This window comes from Gorilla gorilla, chromosome 3 (assembly GCF_029281585.2).
Source record: "Gorilla gorilla gorilla isolate KB3781 chromosome 3, NHGRI_mGorGor1-v2.1_pri, whole genome shotgun sequence".
NCBI classification, from domain to species: Eukaryota; Metazoa; Chordata; class Mammalia; order Primates; family Hominidae; genus Gorilla; species Gorilla gorilla.
Window position 1 is genome coordinate 96,404,993 of NC_073227.2, and position 26,737 is coordinate 96,431,729.

Below are 26,737 nucleotides of genomic sequence, written 5' to 3' on the forward strand. Positions count from 1 at the left end.
GTTGTGGGCCTTGGCTCACCTCTCCATGGGATAACATGAGGATGGGTACCTTCTTTTTTCCTGGCCCTGTAAATTTGTATTTCCTCCAATGAAGCTCATTCCTTTAACCCATGCTATGTAGCTTTGTGGATTCACCCTGAAGGGTGGTATATGACAGCTGATGACCCAGAAGACCCATCTTGCATGCCAATGGAGACCTAGCACAACAGCTCCTAATTGATCTCTCTGCATCCATGTTGATTCTCTTCAATTGTAGTCTTCATCTTGCAGCTAGAATGGGTCTTTCTAAACAGACTTGCCCACCTTCCTCCCACAACCCAATTGAAAACATAATAGCTCCCCATTGGTCTTAAGACATACCAAAATCCCCAAATCTTTAATATGGTTTAATGAGACTCAAGATGATCTGGCCTCTGCCTTTTTCTCCAGCCTTATTTCCCACCGTTCATCCCTCTCTGGACTGCAGCCAAATATTTTCTCAGTCACTTGTAGTAAACACGTTTCCTCCTGCCCTTGACCATGTCCTGTTCCTTTTGTCTGAAATATCTTGCTTTGCTTAATTAACTCCAGCTCCTAGTCATGTTCCCAAAACAATGAACTCAGTTGAAATTTTACATTTATCTGTATGATTATTTGGTTACTGTTTTCCACACTAGACCATAAGATCCATAGATCTCTTTTAAACCAGTAGCCTAGTTTATATTCAAAGTGCCTAGCATAAAGTGAGTGCTTAATGAAATTAGTTGAACAGATTTTTAGGTATAATGTAGAAAAAAGCCAGGATCCAAATACCACATACTGTATGATTATATAAAATGTCTCGAGAAGGCAAATCTGTAAAGACTGACAGATGATTAGTGGTTTGCCAGGGGCTAGGGTTGGCAACACTGAGTGGCTATAAACTGGCATGAGGAATTTTACTGAGGTTATGGAAATGTTCTAAAACTGCACAACTCAGTAAATTTACTAAAAATCATTGTATTGTACATTTAAAATGGGTGACTTTTATGGTATGTAAATTATACCTCAATAAAGGTGTTTAAAAATAAAAACTTGACTAAATGAAAAAATAGTTATTGGAAATGAGATCTTTATCTTGTGCTGAATGTGTATACATGTTTTTATACTTTGTATTCTATACCACTCATCCTATACTATTTTCTTATTGCTAATGGATATATGTTTTAACATACCTTATTGTTTTAAAAAATTTTTTTTCTGGATTTTTCTTACTCCCTGATTTGAAATAACTAGGCTTGGCATGTTACAAAGTTCCAGATGTCTCTAACTACCTTGAGTAAGAAGAAATAGGTACAAGGAGCTTCCCTGTGACATAAACCAGCTGCAGAGTTAGGATTCCTAGGAAGTATGTATCTTAGGGATCAAGTGTCCTTGATACATGACATTTGTAACACTGAGCCAGATATTTTAAGACTGATCTAGATTTGCTGATTTCAAAAATAAGTTGCAATATTGGGATGAGAAAGGTTTTAAAGGTAATCTGAATTTTAGAACTAATAACTTTAGTACCCTAGATAGTACCATAGATAAATATCCCTAGAAACAAAAGCCTCAGCACTTTGGGAGGCTGAGGCGGGCAGATTGCTTGAGCCCAGGAGTTCAAGACCAGCCTGGGCAACATGGCAAAACCTTGTCTCAACAAAATATACAAAAATTATCCAGGTGTGGTGGTGCACACCTGTAGTCCCAGCTACTAGGGAGGCTGAGGTAGGATAATAACTTGAGTCCAAGAGGTCGAGACTGCAGTGAGCCGTGATTGCACGACTGCACTCCAGCCTGGGCGACAGAGCAAGACTCTCTCAAAACAAGAAAAGAAAAAAAAAAACCAGTGCCTCTCCAATAGCTCTTAGATCCTACTGAGCCCTTTCAGGTGGACTTATCTGCATTTTGGTTGGGTTTACCTGGAAGCAGACCTAAGATAAGGATGTTAGGACAGGTGGATGATTTGGGAAGCAGCATTGAAGGGCTGGGCGATTAAGACAGGGAATAAAGAAACACTGATAGAAAGTAGTTACCACTGTGGGCAACCCTAATTGAGGACCCATGTGGAATAAGCCTGAGAATTGGTCCTCTGAGGATTGAAACATCTATCAGCTGACTGACTCCTGCCCCATTTAGTTGAGGGTTGCCTTGGGTTATTAACTCCCTGATACTCCTATGGTGCTTTGAGGGCTCTTGAGAAAGACTTAAGACAGAAAAGCAGAATGTGGGACTGCTTGGAGTGAAACTTGTCAGGCTGATTGTAACTGTCCACTACAGCGAAGCTGAAATCAGACATGGCCCAAGTGTGTGACTCAAGGCTGCATCTGTCAAGGAACATCTTTCCAGTGAAACTCCATACACAACAGGACATCCAATGACATATGACTTCTAGAGCAATTTTATATAAAGTGGTTTTTTATTAATGAAACATTTCATTGCATTAAGGGTAGAAATAAACATGTCAAGAACCGCATGAAGTGAACCAACTGTATAAGCTACATGAAGGGCATTCTGGTCAGTATTCTTGTTAACAGGCACAAGCAATTTAGTGATAATGCCCAGAGGGCCAAGGATGCGGACCACCTTTTGCAGAACTCATATCTCGAGCAGTTTAAATTAAAAATTAGCCTCCCTTAAGTTAAAAACCCCAATAGGGGTTAGTCGTGTAGTGCTTGTTCCACTTGACCATTAGTGATCTTTCTAGAACATGAGGAAATCAAGTCTGGTTGGAAAAGCCTGGAGCTAAAAGTGGCAAAGCCCATTTCCTGTCCTGTGCTCAACTCCTAATTTTCCCTGAGAGAAGTGAGTTAAGCTCTCTGTCTTGGTTTCTTCCTCTCTAAGTTGAGGATCATGGTACCAGAAGCTTGCATTCTGTGATCATGACAGTGCTTACAATCACAAAGCCTTTGGGGGGTCTTTCTAAGATAACTGCCGCAAGAAAATGAGCATGAGAAATAATTTATCTTCAACTTAAAGCCAAATAGGTGCATTCATTCCTCTTAATCAATCTATAATTTTGACTGTAGTTTGTAGATCTGTCTCAGACTTTTCAGAAGGATAGTATCAAATGTGATTTAAACCAAGTAACTATTAAGAATCATAAAACAGGCCAGGCCCGGTGGCTTACGCCTGTAATCCCAGCACTTTGGGAGGCTGAGGTGGGCAGATCGCAAGGTCAGGAGATTGAGACCATCCTGGCCAACATGGTGAAACCCCGTCTCCACTAAAAATACAAAATTTAGCTGGGCGTGGTGGCACGCGCCTGTAGTCCCAGCTACTTGGGTGGCTGAGGCAGGAGAATTGCTTGAACCCGGGAGGCAGAGGTTGCAGTGAGCCGAGATCACGCCACTGTACTCCAGCCTGGCGACAGAGTGAGACTCTCTCAAAAAAAAAAGAACCATGACACAAGTATGGAAGTAATATGTTTTTGGTCTCCCTGCCAGTGTGCAACTCAGTCTAAATGTGTATATCATTAACTGTTATCATTTACAGTATTTAAAATATCCTCCTCACAGATGATTACATCCTGATAATAGGACTAAACCAATAAGTATGCACTAGCATTGTCAATTTTATTAGTATGGATAAGTACATGCATAAATAAGACATGCCCAATTGTCTAGTTAAATGTTGATAAATTCTAAAAATGTAGATATTTAGCATTATTGAAGACCAAATATTTTTGTTAGTTTTTTTACATTTTGGTGAGTTGGAGTATCTAAAGGTTCTATCTTGATTCTATAGAAAATTTGAGAGTTTAATGAATTGCCTCTTCAAGAGGGGAAATATATCACATATTGTTTTAGTGTAGAAAAAGGAAAAATTGTCAGTAAAACAATTTATTACCTCAATACAGGGATAAGAAGCTATGGAAATGAAATCTATATTTTTTTCTTCATTTGCTTACATTGAAATCGTTTTAAACAAAAAAAAATCCTTTTGAATGGTTCAGTTGTTAAGAAATTCTATAAGCACTTTGTCAGCTAAATGTATAGGCTTCTCAATTCAAAATGAGTGCTGAACTTTGAGAATCAAAGAAAATGCCCTTAAATATGCTTGAATTCTGAACACTGTGACATATGATGGCTCCCAATTCCCTGTCTTAGGTTATGCTGAAACCAAGAAGTCCTTTGAAAAGTGGTGTCTCTGCTTCTGGTCCTAACAGACCTTTCTTTAAAGTACTTTGTGCAATATTTTAAACATCCATCATTCTGTCAGCAAAATGATTGTCACAGGAAGTATAGGGCACACGTTTCTCTATTCAGTGAGTGACAGTGAGCTACAAAACACTGGAAAGAACTGAATCTGAGGAAGGAACTTGTAAAAAGAACTTCAAAATTACCAAGAAGAAGGCTGTCCCAGAAGAAATATCTCTTTAGTCTAATCAGACTTTCTGAAACTTATGTGTAACTTAGGCTGTAGATAGATGGATTTCCCATATTCATAATTTTACAAATAATCACTCAATATTAGATTAATTAATACAGTAACATATTTGGCAAGGGCGACTCAGGAAGAAAAATCAGTTACTCATTACATTCTCTCAGAAGCATCTTTTCACAGCACGATCATTTTGACTAAAAAAAAAAAACAGTTAACTATCCACAAGCATCATAACTAGCATTTAATTCTACATGAAATATCTGTACTTTATCCTCACCAACATTATTTATGCATTCTCTTCATTCACAAAAGTACAAGTTAAAAATCCTTAGGAGCTTATCACTATCAACTCATGGGTATTGCCCCACCCAACCCCTTTCCCATTTGATTCTACCCAGTATTTTATTGTAGTTGGAAGACTGAGTTTTCCTGGAGGAATTATGAACTGAAGATCAGCATAAAATGTAATATGTTTTAGAAATCAGATGCATTTGAATGATATATTGGATGAAGCTACCATTTTACCCTGGGTCCCGAACTCTTATTTACTTCTGTTTTGCAAGTGAAATGGAGGAATACAACATAAAATGGTATATACGCATTTTGAGCACAAAGTTCGGTGAATGAAGCATACTGAATGAAGTTAGACCAAGTAGCATTAACAAGTGATGCAGAGACATTTTACCCACAACAGTGGTCACAAAATTCTGGAGCTACCAGCACCCAACAACAACAAAATTACTATACAAGGGTTTATTAAATACTTGCTAGACACATAAAAGAACAATTTCAGAGCCCACATGATTTCATAAAGCTTAATGGCCAGCCATGTCAGCCTGCTCTTTAACCTCTGGCCAGAATGTTCCTATCACTTGCCAGCGCCGTGTCTTTTTCCTTCTTTCAACAGGCAACAAGCCTGCAAGGAGGTGGAGGGTTTCCCCACGTCATCGTCCAGGTCAGGACAGCTCACACAGTTTCTTCACCAAGCAAAGGCAATGTTTAGGTTCGAATGAGGGGTGCTCTTTCATCCGCTGTTCCCTGAAACACAGAAGAGAGAAAACAAGTTAGATGTTCATGTCAGAAACTTCTCCCCAGTGTGAAAAGTTTGGGTGGGGAGTCGGGGCATGGAAGGAGGAGAGACCTATAGGAAGGTGGCTCATCTCACTCACCTCCCCTCTTGGGCTGCTGCTTGTTCTTGAAGATTCAGGCCTAACCTTTCCAGGAGGCCTTCTCTGACCACTCCCACCCTCAATACCAGAGCAGTACCCTTCTCTGTGTTGATCTGGATTATAAAACTTAGACTCTATTCAACTTGCCTCCTTCCTGGTTTGAAACCTACTAAGGAGTAGTGTCTCAGAGGTAGTAGTTCTCAATAATTCCTTGCTTGTTGAATATATGAGGAAGATTAATTGTAGGAGCAGTAATGAACATTTCCATGAGGTTTCATTTGTGCTTAAGACAATCTCAATGACTGCATAAAGTCACACTGGAAGATCCACACATAGAAATGGCAAAATAGTTTGCCTCACAGCTAATTCAGGCTAAAGTGACTGGCAGGGGATAAGAGAAATAATGGAAGAATATGGAAGTCAGGGAAATTCAGCTAATTTTACTCAGATGGTTTCACGTATTTATTTTCTACTTCACATTTGCCTTGGACACTTAGTTGAGGAAACGAGGAAAAAAGGCCTCTGTTGTAAAAAAAAAAAGGAAGCTGCAGAAAATTTAAGAAGGGCTTCTACAGAAAAGGCTCATTGGAGGTATTCAGGTTCCTGGTTGGGCTGCTGGTCACTTGGAAAGGCGAACCCAACTCTTTATCCTAGCCTTCCAGGAAAGTAACTACACCCATGTTCCAATCATTTATTATGCAGTGATACCTAAATCATAGGTATCTTCGGATACATCAGGGATTCTTTCCAAGCAGGGCCCTGGCTGTCTTGCTCTATAATCTTGGAGCTGTTTTATCATATTTAATAATACTTAAACCTTTATTGAGCTCTTACTATATGCTAACACTGGGCCAAGTCCTTTATGTCTACTATATCATCTAATCCTCATGAAAAACTCATAAGGGAGGCTTTTATTATCCCATTTTACAGATGAAGAAACTGAAGCACAGTTTCTAGGGTCGTATAGCTGTTAAGTGGCAGAACTGGGATTTGAACTCAGGCAGTCTGACACCAAAGATCAGATGTGTAACTGTTATATATTCTTCCTTTTCTTTCAGGTTATTGTTTTCAAAGACATAAAGTTAACTCCCAGGGGATACATCCAAAGAGATTCTATTCCCCAAATATTAGATGGTATATTCTATCCCTCCACCTTCTTTGACACACTTCCTTTGCTTCCCATTTGGTCCAACAGTAAAATAAGCATGAAATCACTATGCCCAGCATAAAATCCCAGAATTCATCCTAATAAGCCAGCTGACAGCCCTTCAGTGAAGTACAGTTGAATTCCTCAGGTAAAGTTATCCAGTAAGGAAAAAGTTCCTTCAGCCAGTTCTCACCTCATCCATGGATCCCTGTCCTTTGCATGCAAGCCAGGTAAAAACCAAACCAAAGAACACACCCAGCGCCATGATGATGTAGGGTATGTTGGTGATAATCAAAGTAGTGTTAATCATAGACTTCAGTCGACTCGCCGTCTCTTTATCAATGTGAACACTCTGGAGAGGCAAGAAAATAGTATTCTTGATGACTAAACATCCAGTGTGTAACTGTTTTTTGCTATATCTTTCCTTTATTTAATACAATTTGGGAATGTCCTCCTGTTAGCAAACCAAACATACTGAAAATCCATTTATAAGTCAGAGTAATCAGAAGGGACATTTATTCATTAATATCTTGTCTTCTCCTGAAGACATTTTTTTTACTCTTAAAATAGTTTGGAAAAAGGAGGTAAAATGTATTCAGAAATATTGAGACAGTATCACCTTTTATGTCAGATAATTCCAATTTATCCTTAAAAATCCAGCTCAGCATCACTTCCTTCCAAAAGTTTTCTCTGGCTACCTCAGGCCTAGTCAAAGGCCTCCTCCCTAAGTTTCCATCTCACTCTCTACTTCCATCATTGTCCTTACACTCTGCATTGTAACTGTTTGTCTTGCAATGGCTGTGAAGTCCCTGAAGGCAAGACTTAACCTCAGTCACCTCCACACTGGGTATAGCACCCAGCACACAGTAGGTGCTTGATTAATGCTGGCTGATTAAATGAATAAATACATGAAACACTGCAAAAATGGTATGTGGAAAGTATAATTTCTTTCTTGGTTACATCTATAGTAATCAGGACCACAGCCCTCTACAGAAAGTGCTCAGCAAAGTTGTGGGCTAACTAGAATTCCAGAGACTGCTGATAAAAGGAAATGTACTAGAATAACACTTAGGGTATGCAGAGCAGAGGAATTACCACCTAGTGTAATGAGTGAGGTATCTGAAGAGCTTAATTCCATAGAACTTATGAGCAACAATTCTGGCCTAGTTTAGGCTTAATTTGCATTGGAGGCCTGGCATAGTTGCACACGCCTGTAATCCCAGCACTTTGGGAGGCCAAGGCAGGCAGATTGCTTGAGCTCAAAAGTTTGAGACCAGCCTGAGCAATGTGGTGAAACCATCTCTCTACAAAAAATACAAAAATTAGCTGGGGCTGGGCATGGTGGCTCATGACTGTAATCCCAGCACTTTGGGAGGCCGAGGTGGGCAGATCACTTGAGGTCATGAGTTTCAACATGGCGAAACCTCATCTCTGCTAAAAATACAAAAATTAGCCAGGGGTGGTGGCGGGCGCCTGTAGTCCCAGCTACTTGGGAGGCTGAGGCACGAGAATTGCTTGAACCCAGGAGGCAGAGGTTGCAGTGAGCTGAGATTGGGCCACTGCACTCCAGCCTGGGCAACAGAGCAAGACTCCATCTCAGAAAAAAAAAAAAAAATTAGCCAGGCATGGTGGCACACACCTGTAGTTCCAGCTACTTGGAAGGCAGAGGTGGGAGGATCACTTGAGCCCAGGAAGTCGAGGCTGCAGTGAGCCAAAATTGCACCACTATACAGGGTGAGAGTGAGACCTTGTCTCAAAAAAGAAAATAAAGCATTTTTTTTCACTGGACCGAGTCAGTGGATTGGGTTCTAAGACATTTTTTTCCAATAACTGGATAGAGTTTCCTCCTCGGTAAAAAGGTGGTGTGGCAACAGTCTCCAATGTCACTTCCAGACTTCCAGGTCTAATATTTTATTTTTCTAGAGAAGAGAATAATCACGCTTTTCCTAGGAGGCAGCAAAAATACAAGGTTCCACTCCACACACCTGGACTTAATCTAGTCTTTCACAAAAAAGCAAATTAGAAGTTGGGGGTGGAGGGACTTCAAATATGCCACTACTGAACAGAAGTTGGCAGAAAAGGGCCCGTCTGCATTTTCAAAAAGATCTACTTTCATGCCCCTGCCCACAAACAGGAACATGGATGATCAGGAGCAATTGCAAAGAGATCCTATAAATTGGTAAATATTGCCTGAATTTTTCCTATGAAACGATAAAAACCTCATCTTAGAACTGTAATCACAAACCCTTAAAAGTTTGTAAATGTGAATACCAATATAATGCTAAATGAAGAAAAAAATACAAAATTGTATCTATCGTATGATTTCAACTATGTAATATCAAGACCAGAAAATATCAGAAGTTGACATCTGAACTGCACCTGCCTCTGAGAGAGAGGGACTTATCAGTAATTTACTTTTTAAATCAATTTTTAAAAAAATTTCTAAGAATTCTATAAAGAGCACATGTTTTATAAAATGTAAAACATCAGATTACCTTTTAAAGTTGTTATTGGAAAAAATTGTACAACACATTGAGTAAAATAAAATAAAAATATCAGGCTGACACAGATTTTGTGAATAGTGATTTTAATTTTTCTTTTTCTTGCTAATCTCTGTTATTCAATATTCTACAAACAGCAAGTATTTTTAGGAAACAGAAAAATAATAAAAAGGAGAAGTTTGCCAATCAAGAATTTATTGAAGAAAAAAACCTGCGTTTTTTTTTTTTTTCCCTCAAACTGGGTGGAAGCAGGAGAAACTGAGGAGATACAACTACAGTAAACGTGATATGTGATTCAGAAAAGAATTTATCACAGATGTCTTAAACCAGCATGGTTTCAAAGAAGGGGGAGACAAAGGGCTAGCTGGCATCTATCTGAGTGTGAGCTATTTCCCTGCTTCAACAATGTCTGCCAATGGCTCCTTTTACCTGTTTTTGTTTCCTACGTGAGCAGCTCCCAAGAAGGGAGTTTTGCCCAAATAGTGTTCTTGAGAAAGAAAATTTCTTTCCATCATTTCTCCAAATCAGCTCTCAGACACAGGCAGATTCATGTGAACATTTAAGTGAAATTTTCTGAGGAATAACAGGTTTTAAAAATCTTTTGCCCTTTTGTCATAACTTACATGTAACTACAACAGTAGACATCATAATGGATTTTTTCTGAGTCTGAAAACACCCGTGGCTCCCTCTGTCTCAGGACTTACCTCATTGAAGTACATCACTGGGAAAACCATGGTTCTAATGTCTCCCGTTTCACTACAAAGACAAAGGAAGAGATTGTTTCAGAAACATCCTCATCACAATGGCACACTTTCCCGGACAGACACATTTATATGAAGATTCTAGTACACTTATTTCTTAAATTACCCAGAATTTGCTGATTTCTTAGTTATCTTTGCAAACATGTACACCAAAAGTTAGATTCCAGTCTGTCTAGCAATTCCATGTGCTGCACGTTTATCAAAACACAAGATACTGAAGGCAGATTCCTTAAAATGATGACTATTCTCCTTAGAGTCATCAGGGAAGGCTCCAGTCGACAGAACAAAACTGTCACTCCTCAGAGTGTTTTGTAACTAGGCCACTGAAGTACTGTCTTTGCAACAAGAGCCAACTGAGCACGTACCACGTGCCAGCTCTGTGCTGGGTGTTTTTGGGATATTATCTCATTCAATTCCTAGAGTAGTCACCTACAGTAGGTATTACTGTCCCAGGTTTACAGATGAGAAAATTATGACTCAGAGAGGCCTAGGATCACCCCAAGTAAGTGATGGAGCCACAAATGTAATTCCACTTTGATTCTAAGATTCCAGCTCTTAACTACTAAATTATACTGCCTCAGAAACAGATATGCAGATGACAAAATGCATTCTTGTAAACCACCTACTTCTTAGAAAGAGCCATGACACCTGGTATTAAATCTGGCAAATTCAATGAGGTAAACAAGCCAAGTTTTATAGATAAATATATTATGCATAGTTTTGCATCCTGTTTATTTTACTCAACATTATATCATAATTTTCTCATATCTAAAAAATTCCCATTGAAAAGTCTGAGCAGGAGATTATACTTTGGAATCCAAATTAAGCTGCAGCATGGGGAAGTAAGGCTAGACTCAAGAGATTATAACTGTACAAATGAGAGCTATGGCTGGCCCCAAGTGGGATCAGTGGGAATAGAGAGAGAGGAAGAGGAAGAGACTCTGTCTCAAGTCTCTGAGTGATATAGTTTGGATACTTGTTCCCCCAAATCTCAGGGTGAAATGTAATCCCCAGTGTTGGAGGTGGGGCTTGGTAGGCGGTGACTGGATCATGGGGGTGGATTTCTCATGAATGGTTTAGCACCATTCCCTTGGTGCTGTCCTTGTGATAGTGAGTTATCATGAGATCTGTTATTTAAAAGTGTGTGGCACCTCCTCTCCTCTCTCTCTTGCTCCTGCTCACCCCATGTGATGTGCTTTATTCCTGCTTCACCTTCTGTCATGAGCAAAAGCTCCCTGAGGCATCCCTAGAAACTGAGCAGATGCCAGCACCATGCTTCCTGTACAGCCTACAGAACTGTGAGCCAATTAAATCTCTTTATAAATTAACCAATCTCAGGTATTTCCTTTCCTTTCCCTCCCTCCCTCCCTTCCTTTTTTTTTTTTTTCCTGAGACACAGTCTTGCTCTGTCGCCAGACTGGAGTGCAGTGGCACCATCTTGGCTCACTGCGACCTCCGACTCCCTGGTTCAAGCGATTCTCCTGCCTCAGCCTCCCGAATAGCTGGGATTACAGGCACCCACCACCATGCCCAGCTAATTTTTGTACTTTTAGTAGAGACGAGGTTTCACCGTGTTGGCCAGGATGGTCTTGATCTCCTGACCTTGTGATCCACCCACCTTGGCCTCCCAAAGTGCTGGATTACAGGCATGAGCCACTGTACCCAGCCAGGTATTTCTTTATAGCAACACAAGAACAGTCTAATACACCAAGAGAGTCAAGGTGCATGAGGGAAAGGCTTAGTGGAGTGGATAAAAGTTGACTAGATAGTAAGGCTTAGCCAAGTTACCTAAACACTCTGCTTCTGTTTCCTCATCTGTAAAATGGGGATAATACAAGGTTATATGTGAATCCACATAAGGTGCTGAGAACAATACCTGATCCATGGGAAGTACTCTGTAAGTGTATGATTAAATAAAACAAGTAAATTCCAGGACCAAGGCACCCATGAAAATGCTGATCATGCCCCATCCCTGAAGGGCAGGGGTAAGCAGGCTTAGATGAAGTGGCTGTACTCCTCCTGACATCAACCCCACCAGACGGGCAATGGAGCAAAACTGCTGTCCCCTCCATAGAAAGAAGCAAAACTTACACAAAGTCATCTAATTTTTTGACATAAATGTTGATTTGAAACCTCTTGGCTGCTTTTAGGATTATTCCAGTCAACTGCAAATCAGAGAAGTGAAAAGGAAACATTAGGATTTATTAAACTGCAAACAACTTTTCAATAGAGCACCATTTCTGTGTAGTTCTCATAAACAAGATGACCATTACCATGTGTGACAGGCAGATTGGAAACAAGTAAAAGTGATCCCCAGAACAGAATGAGAAACATGGGTTGTATTAGGTGGCTGATAGACCAATGTGTCTCAAACATGAGTATGAATGTAGGTCCTTGGGAATCCTGTTAAAATGCAGGCTCTGATTCAGTAGACTGGCCATTTCTAACAAGCTCCCAGGATGCTGCCACTCTGAATAGCACAGCCTTAGAAGGGCTCCAACAGGAAGGAGGCCTAAAAGATAGCCTGTCAGGTCTGGATTTCCAGGCAGTTGTCCAGAGAGCTAAGAAGAGGGTGGTGGTCACTGCCAGAGAGTGGCATCCTAGTATAGGGCCCACCTAGCATAGCCATGGGGCACAGCTGCAGCACTTGTCATCCTGAGGGTGGCTCCATCTTTGCACTAAGGTTATAAGACTGTGTTCGTCCCTTGGTGACAAGCACTGCTAACAGTTTGGCTGATCCAAGGGAACTGATCAGCTGATGGCTAAGAGAAAAGGGAGAAAACCACACAAGATTTTATTCATCAGAGCATAAGATCACTGGTTTCTCAGATACAAATGCAATGTATGTAGCTAAGAGTGTGAAGTACCCATAAAATACTGTGCTAAAAGAATGTTCTTGCTTTTTTTTTTATTGGTCCATAATGTTCAAATTCCAAAAATGAAGACATGGTTAGCATGGTTTTTGTTTTTCTCGTCTATGAATACAGGATTAAATGTGTATTATACACACACACACACACACACATATACACACTTATACGTATGTCTCCTCTATGTATATCTGATACCTGTAAACAATTAATAATATAATAAACTCTCAAATAACCTGTAGAAAGAAGTTTGCCAAAAGTGACTGAGGTTAATATACATATTCATATTTCAACCAAAATATTCCTGGCAGTGAGGAAGCAAAGGGACATCTTTAACCTTATTGATCTGTGTCCCAAGGGGAGAAATAAATATATGTTGAGGTCCAAGGCTAGCATCAGAAGATTGACCGGGTTACATGGGTACATCAGTAGTTTCCAATAACCGAGTTTTCACTGTTGCTTTTTGTTAAAGGCAGGTTTGCTCGTATTTCTGCTATTCAATCCACAAAATTCAGCCTTCTAATTACAGGGCTATAAGACAATGCCTCCACCAGCACTGAGCTGAATTTCTCCCACTTGAATATGTATATGAAAGTAAGGATATTTTTAAAGAAGGCTCAGGACTAAACTGGTGAACAATGTATAGACAGAATAAAACATGCTCTTTTACCAGGAGGAAATATGTACTCACAGGATTAATGTCCACAAATGTCTCATGGTCTTCCTTATTTGGGTGCATGCCTTCTATGGCAGAAACAAACCTCTCATCTGCTTGGTAAAAGTGTGGGAAAGACATAATGATGGGTGCACCTGCATTTGAAGGAAAACAGAAATGAATGATGCTGTTTTTAAAATCTAAGCTGAATATAAAAGTTCCTGGCCACAGCCTGGTTCCTAAAGAAAAACAAAAAAGCTACATATAAATTAACTTGGGTAGGCTAAAACACCATTCTTTACCTCCTAGTTCAGGATTTATACTTCATTTTCTGACATCTCATTTACCCCCAATTTTTTATTCCACATTATATATTGAAGTTCAGGCTAAATTATTTATTCTTCAACAAATATTTACTGAAGTTAAAGTATAAGTGCTTCGTATACATTATTTTATTTAATGCTCCCAACAGCCCAGTAAAGTCAGAACTATTAGCCTCACTTTGCATTTGAAGAAAGTGAGGTTCATAGAAGTTACAAAATTTACCCAGGGACAGCTAGCCATCAGGCTGTGAAGGCAGAATACTAAGTGAATGAAGGATATTGTACCTCAAAGCACTAGTTTCAACTACAATTCTCTATCAGTAAGTGGACTGTCTTTTTATCTCTTGTCCTTTTTAAAATTAAAAAAAAAATTTTGGTGGTTTGTTTTGTTTTGTTTTTACCAAAGATAGGCATAATCTCAGCTCACTGCAGCCTCTGCCTCCCAGGTTCAAGCAATTCTCCTGCCTCAGCCTCCCAAGTAGCTGGGACTACAGGCATGCACCACCACACCCGGATAATTTTTTTGTATTTTTAGTAGAGACAGCGTTTCGCCATGTTGGCCAGGCTGGTCTCGAACTCCTTACCTCAAGTGATCTGCCCGCCTCAGCCTCCCAAAGTGCTGAGATTACAGGCTTGAGCCACCACACCTGGCCTATATAATTTTTTAAGAGTTAGCCTGGTTGTGCTATACACCCAGCCTCTAACCAGATCACAAAGATTCTGGGGTTTTTTCCTTTCCTATTCATTTTAAGAACCAAATAAGTGCTTATGTAAATTTAAATATATATATATATATATATATATATATAACCAAATAGGGAAACAAGGTACTAAAGGAAACCTATTCTAGATCTGGCTATTGAAAAGAAGAGAGGGACCCAATAATTGCTGCCAGGGAAATATATTTTTGGAGAAAGGAGCTTGTCGGCAAGTTATTTAAATTTGCTTACATATTCACCAGCCCATGGCTTAAGGAACTCATCCCTCATCTCTCACATACACATGCATTTTGCTGTTTACTGCTGAATAGTTCCACAAAGGCACGACTTCCTTCTTTGTGACCTATAATGACCTCGAAAATGTATTTTTAAAATCTGTTGAGGGCTTAATAGGGGCAACTGTCCTGAGTGTTTTATATATATTATTTCTAACTCTCACACAACCTCAAGAAGCTATAACCACCTCCATTTTATTGATGAGAAAACTGATGTCTGGAACCCTCCTTAATAAACTTTGGCCAATTTACCAACAAATAGAATAGGACTCAAACCCAATCTGCCTGACTCCAGAACACTCATCCTGCTATCCAAAATGTTTCCCTGGAGAATTCAAAACACTGGAGGATAATCCTGGAGAGTTTCACTTCAGTCCAAATTCGGGAATACGTAAGAGGGAAGAGGAAAAGGATTGTAGCAAGAAGTTTAAATGTGTAAAGTAGAATACTTCCGTTGATTCTGGCATCAGCTTCTTGAGGAAACAGAATTTAATAAAAACAGCAAGAGAAAATATATCTACATTTTTGCTTTGAGCCAGATGCACACCAGATGAGGGGGCAGGGACACTGTTTCAGGACTATTACCAGTAAGGCAATGGGGGAGATCACAACCAGGAACTTGTTCCCATTCACCCTTGGTCTTTATCTCCAGGTAAAGGGTACCATGTTCCCTTGCACAATGGTCCCCAAATACCTAGATGCCATCTTTATGGAAATCAGCTGGAGTACTTGTTAAAAGTTTAGATTCTGGGGCCCTGGTATATCCAACATGGGACCCTGGGACATACATGCATGTGTGTGCACCATGAGTGTGTGTGCACGCTTGTGCACATGTGTGTGTATACCTATATATATATACTATATACATATATATTAAAATATAGTAAATATAAGTATATGCAAATATATGCATATATATAACTATATACAATTTGTTAATATACTCATATATTAACAAATATATTAATATATACATACATAAATATATACATGTGGCTATTAAAACTAGTCTTCAAGATGAAAAATACTTTTGTCAGTTGTATATATATGTATATATACACATATATATGATATACGTATATATAAACAATTTTTTATATATATATAATTTTTTTGTTTTTTGAGACCAGGTCTCACTCTGTTGCCCAGGCTGGAGTGCAGTGTTGCAATCATAGCTCACTGCAGCCTTGAATTCCTACGCTCCAGCCTCAGCCTCCTGGGTATCTGGAACTACAGGTGTATGCTACTATGCCCAGCTAATTTTTAAATTTTTTGTTCAGATGGGGTCTCCCTGTTGCCCAAGCAGGTCTAAATTCCTGGCCTCAAGTGAGCCTCCTGCTTCAGCCTCCTAAAGTGCTAGGATTACAGGCATGATCCACCATGCCTCACCAATATATTTTTAATAACTCTCCAGATAATTATGATGTAAAGCCAGGTGTGGGGGTCACTGCCCTGTCAGACAAGGATCAGGAGGTATACTGCTGACTTCAGACTTATTCCAAAATGATATCTTATTCTTTTTTTTTTCTTTTTTAAAAGATGGAGTCTCGCTATGTTGCCCAGGCTAGAATCAAACTGGGCTCAAATGACCCTTTCACCATAGCCTCCTGAGTAGCTGGGTCTACAGGCACACGCCACCATGCCAGGCCTGAAAGGAGATTTTAAAATGAGTTAGATAAGGGAGCAAAAGTGAGCACATTACTTTATTCAGGAGAAAGGGACTACACAGAGAGCTCTCCAGAGAAATTTTAAAGAGGAATTACAGCCCAAGAGGGAATCACAGGGCAAATATGAGAAGACCCTGAGTTCCGCCAGGGATCTGCTCAGAGGGAGGAGTCGCATCAAAATCATGTTGCCTCTCTGAGCCCTAGTTTCCCCAATTATAAAAACAGGCCGCTGAATGTCTACTATCTAGTAAGTTCATTGTGAATAATTCTGCAACATGTGGCTGTTAAAACTACTCTTCAAGATGAAGAAAATAGTTTTGTCAGTTGTGCCACTGATAATTCTGCCTCATTCATGGAAAGGAGCAGAGTAGCTCTGACATTAAGAAACACTGGGACATTTGTGTCAGGGTTTAAAACTAACTCTGCTTCAAAATCACTGAGAATCTTTGCCATGATACGTACTTTCTTAAAACTGAGTTGTACACTTTTTCTTTTAGCTTTTTTTTTTTTTTGGTGGGGAGGTGCAGAATCACTCTATTGCCCAGGCTGGAGTGCAGTAGCACAATCATAGCACACTGCAACCTCGAACTCCTGGGTTCAAGCAATCTCTCTGCCTCAGCCTCCTGAGCAGCTGTGACTACAGGTGTGTGCCGCCACACCCAGCTAATTTTTTAATTTTTTTTTTCTGTAGAGACAGGGTCTTGCTATGTTGCCCAGGCTGATCTTGAACCCCTGGCCTCAAGCAATCCTCACATCTCGGCGTCTCAAAGTGCTGGGAATACAAGCATGAGCCACCGTGCCCAGCCTTAGCATTGTTTTGAACATGAAATCAGTTAATGTTTTGCATGCATTAACTACATGTAAATATGTAAAGCACTTAGGACAGTGACTGGCATACATCAGGTGCTTAGTAAACATGAGCTATTATTACTGTTAAGACTTCTAAACCACTGTCCAGAAAAAAAAACACAACATGGCATTCTAGAAATAAAAAGCATCACAGAAAAGCCATGATTATTTTTTACCATTCAATAGCCATGTTATGAAACATTGTTCTTGAAAGAAACTGATCTTTCTATTGGGCTGACAATATATTCTTTTTTGTTTGTTTTGTTTTTTAGAGACAGTGGTCTCGCTATGTTGCCCAGGATGGACTTGAGAACTCCCGGGCTCAAGTGATCATCCCACCTCAGCATCCTTAGTAGCTGGGACTGTAGGTGTGTGCCACTATGCCCAGCTACATATTCTTTGTTGAACTCCAATCCTTCTGCATTCTTGACACCCCTATCGTGTCCCCTCTCTGAGTTCTTACCATTCTTGCAGATGCTGACATTCAGAACTCCTGAGCCCAGGCAGTTTCCCTCAGGTATACAGAAGCCGGCATTGTCTGACGTATTGGCTAATATTTCTGCAGGAACTTTATACCGAAAGGCAGGCAGTCCCTGTACACTCTCATAGTCACTGAAAGTAATATACACTGACCTGGTAGGATGTAAGAATAAAAAGTGAATGTGGACTCTGGTCAGTGTAATCTGCCCGAAATCCGCAAGTTAGCAACAGTTCTCAGGTACAACATAGCCAAAAGCTCATAGGGTAAGTAGAAAAGAATGTTTGGAAGGCATTCTGTCAACTCAATGTGTAATAAAGCAGAAGATGAATTGTAGTGGAAGGTGTTTATGGTAGCAACGGTGATATCATCCAAACAAGAAAAAACAATATGTGGTAGAAAATTAAGATGATAACATTTAGAATGGAGACTCACATAAAAAAGAAATAAGAGGCCTCTCTAGACCTGCATGGACATATGCCAGTGTGGACGGGCCACCGGCAAAGCCAGGAAAGCCAGGGCACGGCAGAGCCAAAGCTAAGGTAGAACAGGCAGCGATGGCCGTGGCCTCATAGGGTCTTAGGCACTTGAAAAGTGTCACATTGGACAGATACTTTATTGGAATACACACTTTGATACTCAATCCCCCCTCCAAGAAAAATCAGATTCCATATTTTGCCCCAGTCATTTATTTAAATGGACTTCAACGTAATTCTGCCTTTCATTCTTACTGATTTCAAACATAGTCCCATGTAATATGACCACTGCTTACACTGCATAGTGCCTAACCACTTTGATGTACACAGTCACCACTGAGCCTTCAGCCCTTCCTTTGAAGGCTGGCCGGAATAGCCTTCTGGGCCTCACTTTTTCCATCTCTGAACCAGAGCTGTTGATACATCTCTCGCAAGGTTGTGAACAACATAGGTGGTTTCACTGCACAAACCAAACCACCCCTACAGCATTTTTTAATGAAAAATTTTAGGCACCAGAAAGAGATAAAATACTCTAACAAATACCTTTGTATCCGCCACTTAGACAAATAAAAATTATATTATGGATATAACTGAACCTGTCTACGTAATGCTCTTGATTCCATTCCTTCTCTGCCTCCCCTGAGGAAACCACTCTGCTGAAATATGGACAACAGTATCTTTTATTTGGCTTCCATGTAGAGACTACCTATTGACTGGAAGTAGACCAGGTCAGTTTATGCTTGACAGAGCATATCATAGTAACTAAGAGCCAACACTTAATATTGGTTACTGTGTGATGGGCCCTGGGCTAAGTATTTTACTAATACTAACTCATTTGTCCTCATAACAACCTCTAACATAGTTAACAATTTCTATCTTTGTTTTACAAATAAGGAAAGTGAGGTACAGAGTGGTTAAGTAATTTGCCCAAGGTCACACAGCTATAAGTGGTAGAGCCAAGATTCAAACCAACAGTCAGAAGTCTGTGCTGTGAACCAGTACACTATACTGTCTCGATGTACCATCAGCATTTATCACTGATTATGCATAAATATCCATGCATAATAAGTGTGTCTGCATATATTCCTCATGCTTTTGGTGGTCTTGCAGTGAAAGACCTTATTTTTGAAAAAGAACTTATCTTTAAAGCTTTTACCTGCAAAAGTCAGATGGGAAGACATAAAGGACCTCATCTTTGGTTATTAGTGGGTGAAAAGAATCTCCATCTGTTCCATTAATCATATTGCACTTGTCTGTTATCCACCAGTCAAGTGACCTATAATTGATAAGCACAAAAAAGAGTAAAGATGATCACATTTGAGTTTAGATTCTCTTAAATGGTCAGGACTTTGCAAGATTTAACTGGAGCTGTCTATCCACAGTATCTTATTCATACACGGACACAACAGTGTTAATTAGATCAAGGGGGAGAAAAAGTAGGTCCCTGGCCCAAATCAGTTTTCATAGAGGCAATGGCCAAATAGCCCAAAACATGTGGTGGTTTGAAAAGTATTTGTGCTGTAGCTACTACACATCGCTCAATGACTACTAAGCAAGAGTGGGACTTTTCACTGGCCTGTAATTCATGCCTGGCCATGATAAATCTACAAATCACTAATATTTAATCTGTAAGATGTTTTACCACCATCTTGATTTGCAGAATAATAATTACAAGACTATTTACATGTTTTTATATTTTTCATCCAAAAAAGGCTAAACACATTTTTTAAGCAATGTAGAAGTAGACATGTAGTTTAAATGAAAACTGAAAAAATAATTCCACTGATAAATCATTTGACTTACGTTTTCCCATTCCATTCCACAATCTTTGTAAAGTTAAGGTAACTGTCTTCTCCAGTTAGAAAAACATAGTCTCCATCATTAGTCCCATTTTTCTGAAAATATGTGAATATGATCATTTAAAGTAACTGTGATAATTTTATGACAACTTGGCTAGACTATGGTGCCCAGTTGTTTGGTCAAACACTAGCCCAGATGGTGTGGTGAAGGTATTTTGTAGGTGTGATTAATATCTACAATCAGTTAACTTTAAGGGAGGTTACCCTCAATAATGAGTGGCTGGGCCCCATCCAATCTGTTCAAAGCCTTACAAGCAAAAACAGAGGTTTCCTAGAGGAGGAATTCTCCTCAAGACTGCAACATCGAAATTCTGCCTGGATTTCCAGGTTGCAGCCCACCCTACAGATTTCAAACTCAAAACCACATCATCAACTTTTACCTGAGTTTCCAGCTGCTGGCCTGCCCTATGGATTTCAGACTTACCAGCTCCCATAATCACATAAGCCAATTCCATAATATAAATTTCTTTCTCTCCCTCTTCCTCATCTCTACATATACACCCTCTTGATTTGGTTTCTCTGGCAACCCTAACTGATACAGTAACTAAAAAATTTAATCTTCATCTAACTGTCCTACTAGGGCCTAACTGCTACACAAGACTGAACCAGGACCAGAAAATAGTGACTATTTTGCTAAATACTATATTAACCATATTATTATTTTATGGTTTTAAAAAGTAGGAGGTCAATTTTAAAATGGGCAAAGGATTTGAAGAGACATTTCCCAAAAGAAAATATACTAATGGCCAGAGAGCACATAAAAACATGTTCAGCATCATTAGTCATTAGGGAAATGCAAATCAAAACCACAATGAGATACCACTTCACACCCACTAGGAGGGCAATTTAAAAAAAAAAAAGAAAAATAGTAAGCGTTGGTGAGGATGTGGAGAAATTGGAACCTTTATACATTGCTAGCAGGAATATAAAAATGTTGCAGTCACTGCAGAAAACAGTTTGTCAGTTCTTAACAAAGTTAAACAGAATTCATAGGACTCCAAAATTCCACACCTATGCATATACTCAAGAGAATTCCACTTCAAGGTATATACCCAATGTTCATATAAAAGCTTGTATGAACAAATATTCATAGCAGCACTTCTAATAATAGCCAAGAAGGAACACAACCCAAATGTCCATCAACTGATAAATGGATAAGCAAAATGTGGTATATCTACACAACGGAATATTCCTCAGTTATAAAAAGGAATGGAACACTGATACATGCTACAACATGGATGAACCCTGACAACATCACACTAAATTTAAAAAGCAGACACAGAAGGGCATATATTATATGATTCCATTTATATGAGATGTCCAGAATATGCAAATTCACAGAGCCAGAAAGTAGATTAGTGGTTGCCAGGGCCTGGGAGAGTAAGACAGGAATAGGAGTGACTGCTAAGAGAGTATGCAGTTTCTTTTTTGGGATAATGAAAATGTTCTGGAATTAGCAGTAATGGTTGCACAACCTTGTGACTATACTAAGGACTACTGAATTGTACATTTTAAAATGGTAAATTTTATAGTAAGTGAATTATTTCTCAATAATAACAAATTTAAAAGCCTAAGTCCAGGACCAGGACCAATTATACCAGAATAGCTACACTGGAAGAAGATGGTATTAATATAGCCCTATTTTCAATTAAGGTTTCTTCAATTGTATATTCTCTCCAAGTTATACTTCTTAAGGGCACATACAGACACTATACATTCCTAAAATTCTTTATTTGGGCATGTAGCTATGATTTCTCAGAAATAGCACAGGTAGTAGCTCCTCTATAATAATAGGAGTGAACAATTGTTGAGTATAATATTCCTGGCTCTGTTCTAAAATTTTTGCATGAATCATCTCATGAAATCCTCACAACCACATAAGATAGTGTGGCTATCAGTCTGGTGAATTCAATGATGTAAAAACAAAAAAAGTGAGTTATATAATGCAAATTATCTGACAAACAGTGAGATATTAGCAACAAGATCTACTTGGCTGATGGATTGAAGCCACTGGGACCAAAAGGGCCTCGAGGGAACCTTTGCATAATATCTCTCAGTAGGAGGCTCTCCTGAAATTATTTCTAGAAGAGAGGTTCAGTCAGGGCTTGACAGGAAATCTGTGCTTCCTCTGGTCCTGTGAAGCTATATTCCTCTGAGACAGGACCCTCTAGGGAACTCCTGCCTGGTCTGCTTCTCCGGAATGATGCATTCAGAGTTGGTGAGGCCCTACTTTTAGGACTTCTGTCTCTCACACATATAATTTTTTAAAACTTGCTCACAATTCTATTTTAACAATTTCTACGTTTTATATAACCTTGAAGGCCCAGGGACACAATTATTGCTGTTTGCCATAAAAACTGGAATGCTACAGGATTACATGAAGAGGGTAAGACTCTTGAACAGGCAGAGCCAGAAAACAGCTGCAAATTTAAAGCTGAGGAGACTCATCACAATCCCAGAGCACACCCCTAATCTAATCCTCTTCCTGGGGTTATTTTATCTTTTACCAACTTCCCAACTATCCACTGCACTCCAGGGTTTTTGTTTTTGTTTTTTTGGCTTTTTTAGATGGAGTCTTGCTCTGTCACCCTGGCTGGAGTACAGTGGTGTGATTTCAGCTCACTGCAACCTCTGCCTCCTGGGTTCATGCAACTTACCTGCCTCAGTCTCCTGAGTAGGTGAGATTACAGGTGTACATCACCACAGCTGGCTAATTTTTGTATTTTTAGTAGAGATAGAGTTTTGCCATGTTGGCCAGGCTGGTCTCAAAGTCTTAACCTCAAGTGATCCACCCACCTCGGTCTCCCAAAGTCCTGGGATTACAGGCATTAGCCACCGCACCCGGCCTCAAGCTTTTTTTTCTTTCCAAAAAACACTCCATTTTTCACATACTCTACAAGATATCTTAACTCTAGGCAATTTCTAGAAGAAACTCAAAGTTAATCTGGCTTGGGGTGCCCCAACCCACTGTCAGCTAAAAAAAGAGGTTCTGAAAAGAAAAATCTACTTACCTCATAGAATAGGCCAAAATAGGGAGAGATATCGGGCCTGAAAACATGGATAAGGGACAAGATTTCATCTTTGTAGCCCCAGAGCAATTCGTCAACTGTGTGAGTCACAAAGAGCTTCTGCTGATAGGCTTTCAACATGGCCTCGATGATCTCCCTGAGGAAGTGCACCTGGGACCACTCTATGACAGTCTGCGGAGCAGAGGTATATTAAGACAGCAGCATCCCCTCCAAAGCACCTCCATCCACTCTCTCCTACTACCCCTTAGCAAAGGGGGTTGGAAATATAAATGTAAAGGTTGAGATTAAATAGCTGAAAAATCAGGCAGTGAGCTCCTTTCTGGCTGCATATGGAAGACAAAGCCTCTTCTCTGTCCTTTCTCAGTACCGCATTTTGTAAGTGTAATATTTACAGAGAGACCATTTGCAGGCTCTGAGTTATCCAGACACCACAAAAGGGGAAAAGCTCTTGTAAACATGTGGGCATCTTTGGCCACAAGGTGGCGCTACCTTCCTCCTAAGCAGGGCCAGAGGCTCATTATAAACCCGACCTACACCCCTGGGACTAGGCGGCAGGGACCTCATACTGTCTAGGTCCTGGGTCCATCATCAGTGTCCAGCTGCATATGAAGCGGTCACCTAGGGGTTAGGGTGGGAGAGTCGGCAGGGGTTGGTGTAGGTGAATTAGAATGTTTACTGGGCCAGCCCAGGCACAGTGGTTCACGCCTGGAGTCCCTGGCCGACACAGGAGGATCCCTGGAGCCCAGGAGGTAGAAGCTTCAGTGAGCTGTGATGGAGCCACTGACTGCACTCCAGCCTGGGTGACAGAGCAAGACCCTGTCTTAAAAAAAAATTAATAATAAATAAATTAATTTAATTTAAAAAAAAAAAGAAAGTCTCATGGGTCTCAGTATAGAATAGATGTAGAATAGGTGTCGTTATTAGGTAGAATTACCATTATAAACAGAGCCCACTGAAATCACAGTAGGCTGCCAGTCTGTTGATTTCTGGTGTCAATTTATGAATTTTGAGAGTATAAAATCCAACATAAAAATCTGAAGAAATGGTATACAAATTTCATTGCTAGAATTTCTGAATGAAAACAAGGGGCAAATAAACATTTTTAAAATTATTAGCTACCAAAAAATCCTAGGGGCATATTTATTTGCACAATTGCTAATCCTGAACACCCAGGAAGAAATTATGAAAACAAATCCTAAAATCTGAATTTTGTCATCATTTGAAAAGACCTTATTTGATACATCTTAGAAAAAAGTCTAAGATGTACTTTAAAGAAAAGAAGAAAAAAAGTATTTTTCTTTTTATATATGTATATTTCAACATAACTTAATGGCTCCTAAATGTAAAATCATAAAGAGCATTAACTTAGCTTTTTCCTTTCTTCCAAAATCCAACTTAATGGTATTAAAATGCCTACTTACCAATACAGGAATATTTAGTGTTCTAATTAAGTCAATTTTAGGGTCTCCAACAGATTGGTCTCGTTCAAAAACATAGGCCTTGTTGCTAACAGCAGATATTGTTGTTCCATTATCTCCAAATTGAATATTTGCTTTGTTTCTGAGTTCCCTAAAAGAAAGAAAAGGGTTTTATTTGAAAATAGACACCACTTTAATAAGCAAGACTTTTCCTTTCTTTCAGCATCCAAGTTGTATTTTCAATATAACATTCCCAATATAACATCATATAGAGACTGCAGCTACTAAGCCTTAAAAAGCTGGAGACCGAAGCTATAATGTGGGAAGGAAACGAGGCGTACGATAGAGTCTTCTCAAAAACTTTGTTTTCCTTCTTTTCTTCCCTGATTAGGGAGGTGCAATAGTTGAGGGTAACCTTGACCGGGAATCAAAGCCGATGAACTCTCTCCTGGGTTATGGTTTGGTCCTGAAGTATTTTCAAAATTTTCAGTTTGGTTCACAGATTTAGTTTGAATTTCAATTTGTTTACCAATGTCTTCTTGTTTCTAAATTGAATTAAATTGAAATTTTATTTAAAAAAATAATGCCCAAGGCTTAGTAAATTACAGGAGTTCACTCCTGTTTCTTTTTTTGAGATAGGGTCTCACTCTGTTGCCCAGGCTGGAGTGCAGTGGCATGACTACAGCTCACTGCAGCCTCAGCCTACTGGGCTCAAACAATCCTCCCACCTCAGCCTCCCAAGTAGCTAGAAGTACAGAAGCATGCCACCACACCCAGCTAATTGTTTTATTTTTTTGTAGAGATGAGGTCTTACTATGCTACCCAGGCTGGTCTTGAACTCCTGGACTCAAGTGATCCTCCTGCCTCGACCTTCCAAAATGCTAGGATTACAGGCATGAGCTACCACACCTGGTCTCTGTTTCTGATATACAGCACAGTTTGGTTCAAGTTAGAGCCCCCAAATGAAGCATTAGAAAGTTCTTAGAAAGCGCCTGGTGCCAGGGCTGGGCCTAGAGTCAGTGTGAGTGATGTAAGAGGTGCCTAAACAAGTAGTAATCAAGATAAATAGTTTAATGCACTATTTATTAAAACCAAAATTTATGCCAAAAATTTATTATGAACAAAATTTTAAATAAAAACAGGATCTGATCTTTTGTTCATCAAATGCCTCACACTAGCCCTAGCCCTAGCCCTGCCTGGTACATAGTAGGTGTTCAATAAATTCCAGTGACTTTTGTTTCTTTCCCTTTGCTTATCTTTCCTTCTTCCTAAACCAGCTAGGGTTATTATGTCTGACATGGTAGCCACTAGTCACATGTGACTACTGAGTACTTAAACTGTGGCTAACTGGAATTGAGATTTGCTGTAAGTGTAAAATATATACAGAATTTCAAAAACAGTGCCAACCTTTTTTTATATTGATTACATATTGAAATGATGCTATTTCAGTTATAATGGGTAAAATTAAAATATATTATCAAAATTAATTTTACCTGCTTCCTTCTACTTTTTAAAAAATGTGGCTACTAGAAAATCTTAAAATCTTAAATTACACATGTGGTTCATGTAATATTTCTATTGAACAGAGCTAATTTAAGAGCACAGGTTAGGAAGGCATTGGCCAGCTGGGCTACCCACACCTCCTCTGAGGCCTTTCCCAACCATAGCAGCACAGGGATTTTTCTCACCCACCTGTGGATGTCCGTACATGTCTTTAGCATTCAATTAGAAACTTCTGAGTGACATCATTTAGATTGTGAAATTATCATGTAGCCTCAGGTAGACTGCAAGCAAGCTGAAGGCTGAAACTTGTACGTAAAAATGCTCCTCGGTGATGATGGAGTTATGTCCCAGTAAACCCATCATAAGTTGAAAACATCATAAGTTGAAAGTTTGTTTTTGATTCAACAACTTAGTATCTTTCCAATTTACGATGGGTTTATCTGGATGTAACTCTATTGTCATTGGAGGGGCATGCCGAATACGTATCACTTTCACACAATCGCGAAATCAAAAAATCATTCAAGTTGAATCATCATAAGTCAAGGACCGTCTGTATATTGTATCTCTTTATACCTCTTAAATCCCTTCTAGACTTTAAAATAAAAACAGATGAGAAAATAAATGCATTCATATAGATGCATACAAATAGATG

At 39.4% G+C, this 26,737-nt stretch overlaps 1 protein-coding gene across 1 annotated transcript in view; it reads right to left on the bottom strand.

Annotated features, from left to right (window-relative positions):
• Window positions 1-5,124: 5,124 nt before the first annotated feature.
• Window positions 5,125-26,737, bottom strand: part of SCARB2 (scavenger receptor class B member 2) — a 52,422-nt gene continuing 30,809 nt past the window's right edge. The window contains exons 3-12 of the mRNA XM_019025410.4: window positions 24,586-24,733; window positions 23,147-23,335; window positions 20,080-20,171; window positions 19,433-19,552; window positions 17,786-17,955; window positions 13,526-13,644; window positions 12,056-12,129; window positions 9,908-9,959; window positions 6,896-7,054; window positions 5,125-5,424 (exon numbers count right to left, since the gene is read on the bottom strand). Of these exons, the coding sequence (XP_018880955.1) occupies window positions 5,386-5,424; window positions 6,896-7,054; window positions 9,908-9,959; window positions 12,056-12,129; window positions 13,526-13,644; window positions 17,786-17,955; window positions 19,433-19,552; window positions 20,080-20,171; window positions 23,147-23,335; window positions 24,586-24,733 (1,162 nt within the window). The 3' untranslated portion in view covers window positions 5,125-5,385. The remainder of the gene's footprint in view (window positions 5,425-6,895; window positions 7,055-9,907; window positions 9,960-12,055; window positions 12,130-13,525; window positions 13,645-17,785; window positions 17,956-19,432; window positions 19,553-20,079; window positions 20,172-23,146; window positions 23,336-24,585; window positions 24,734-26,737) is intronic.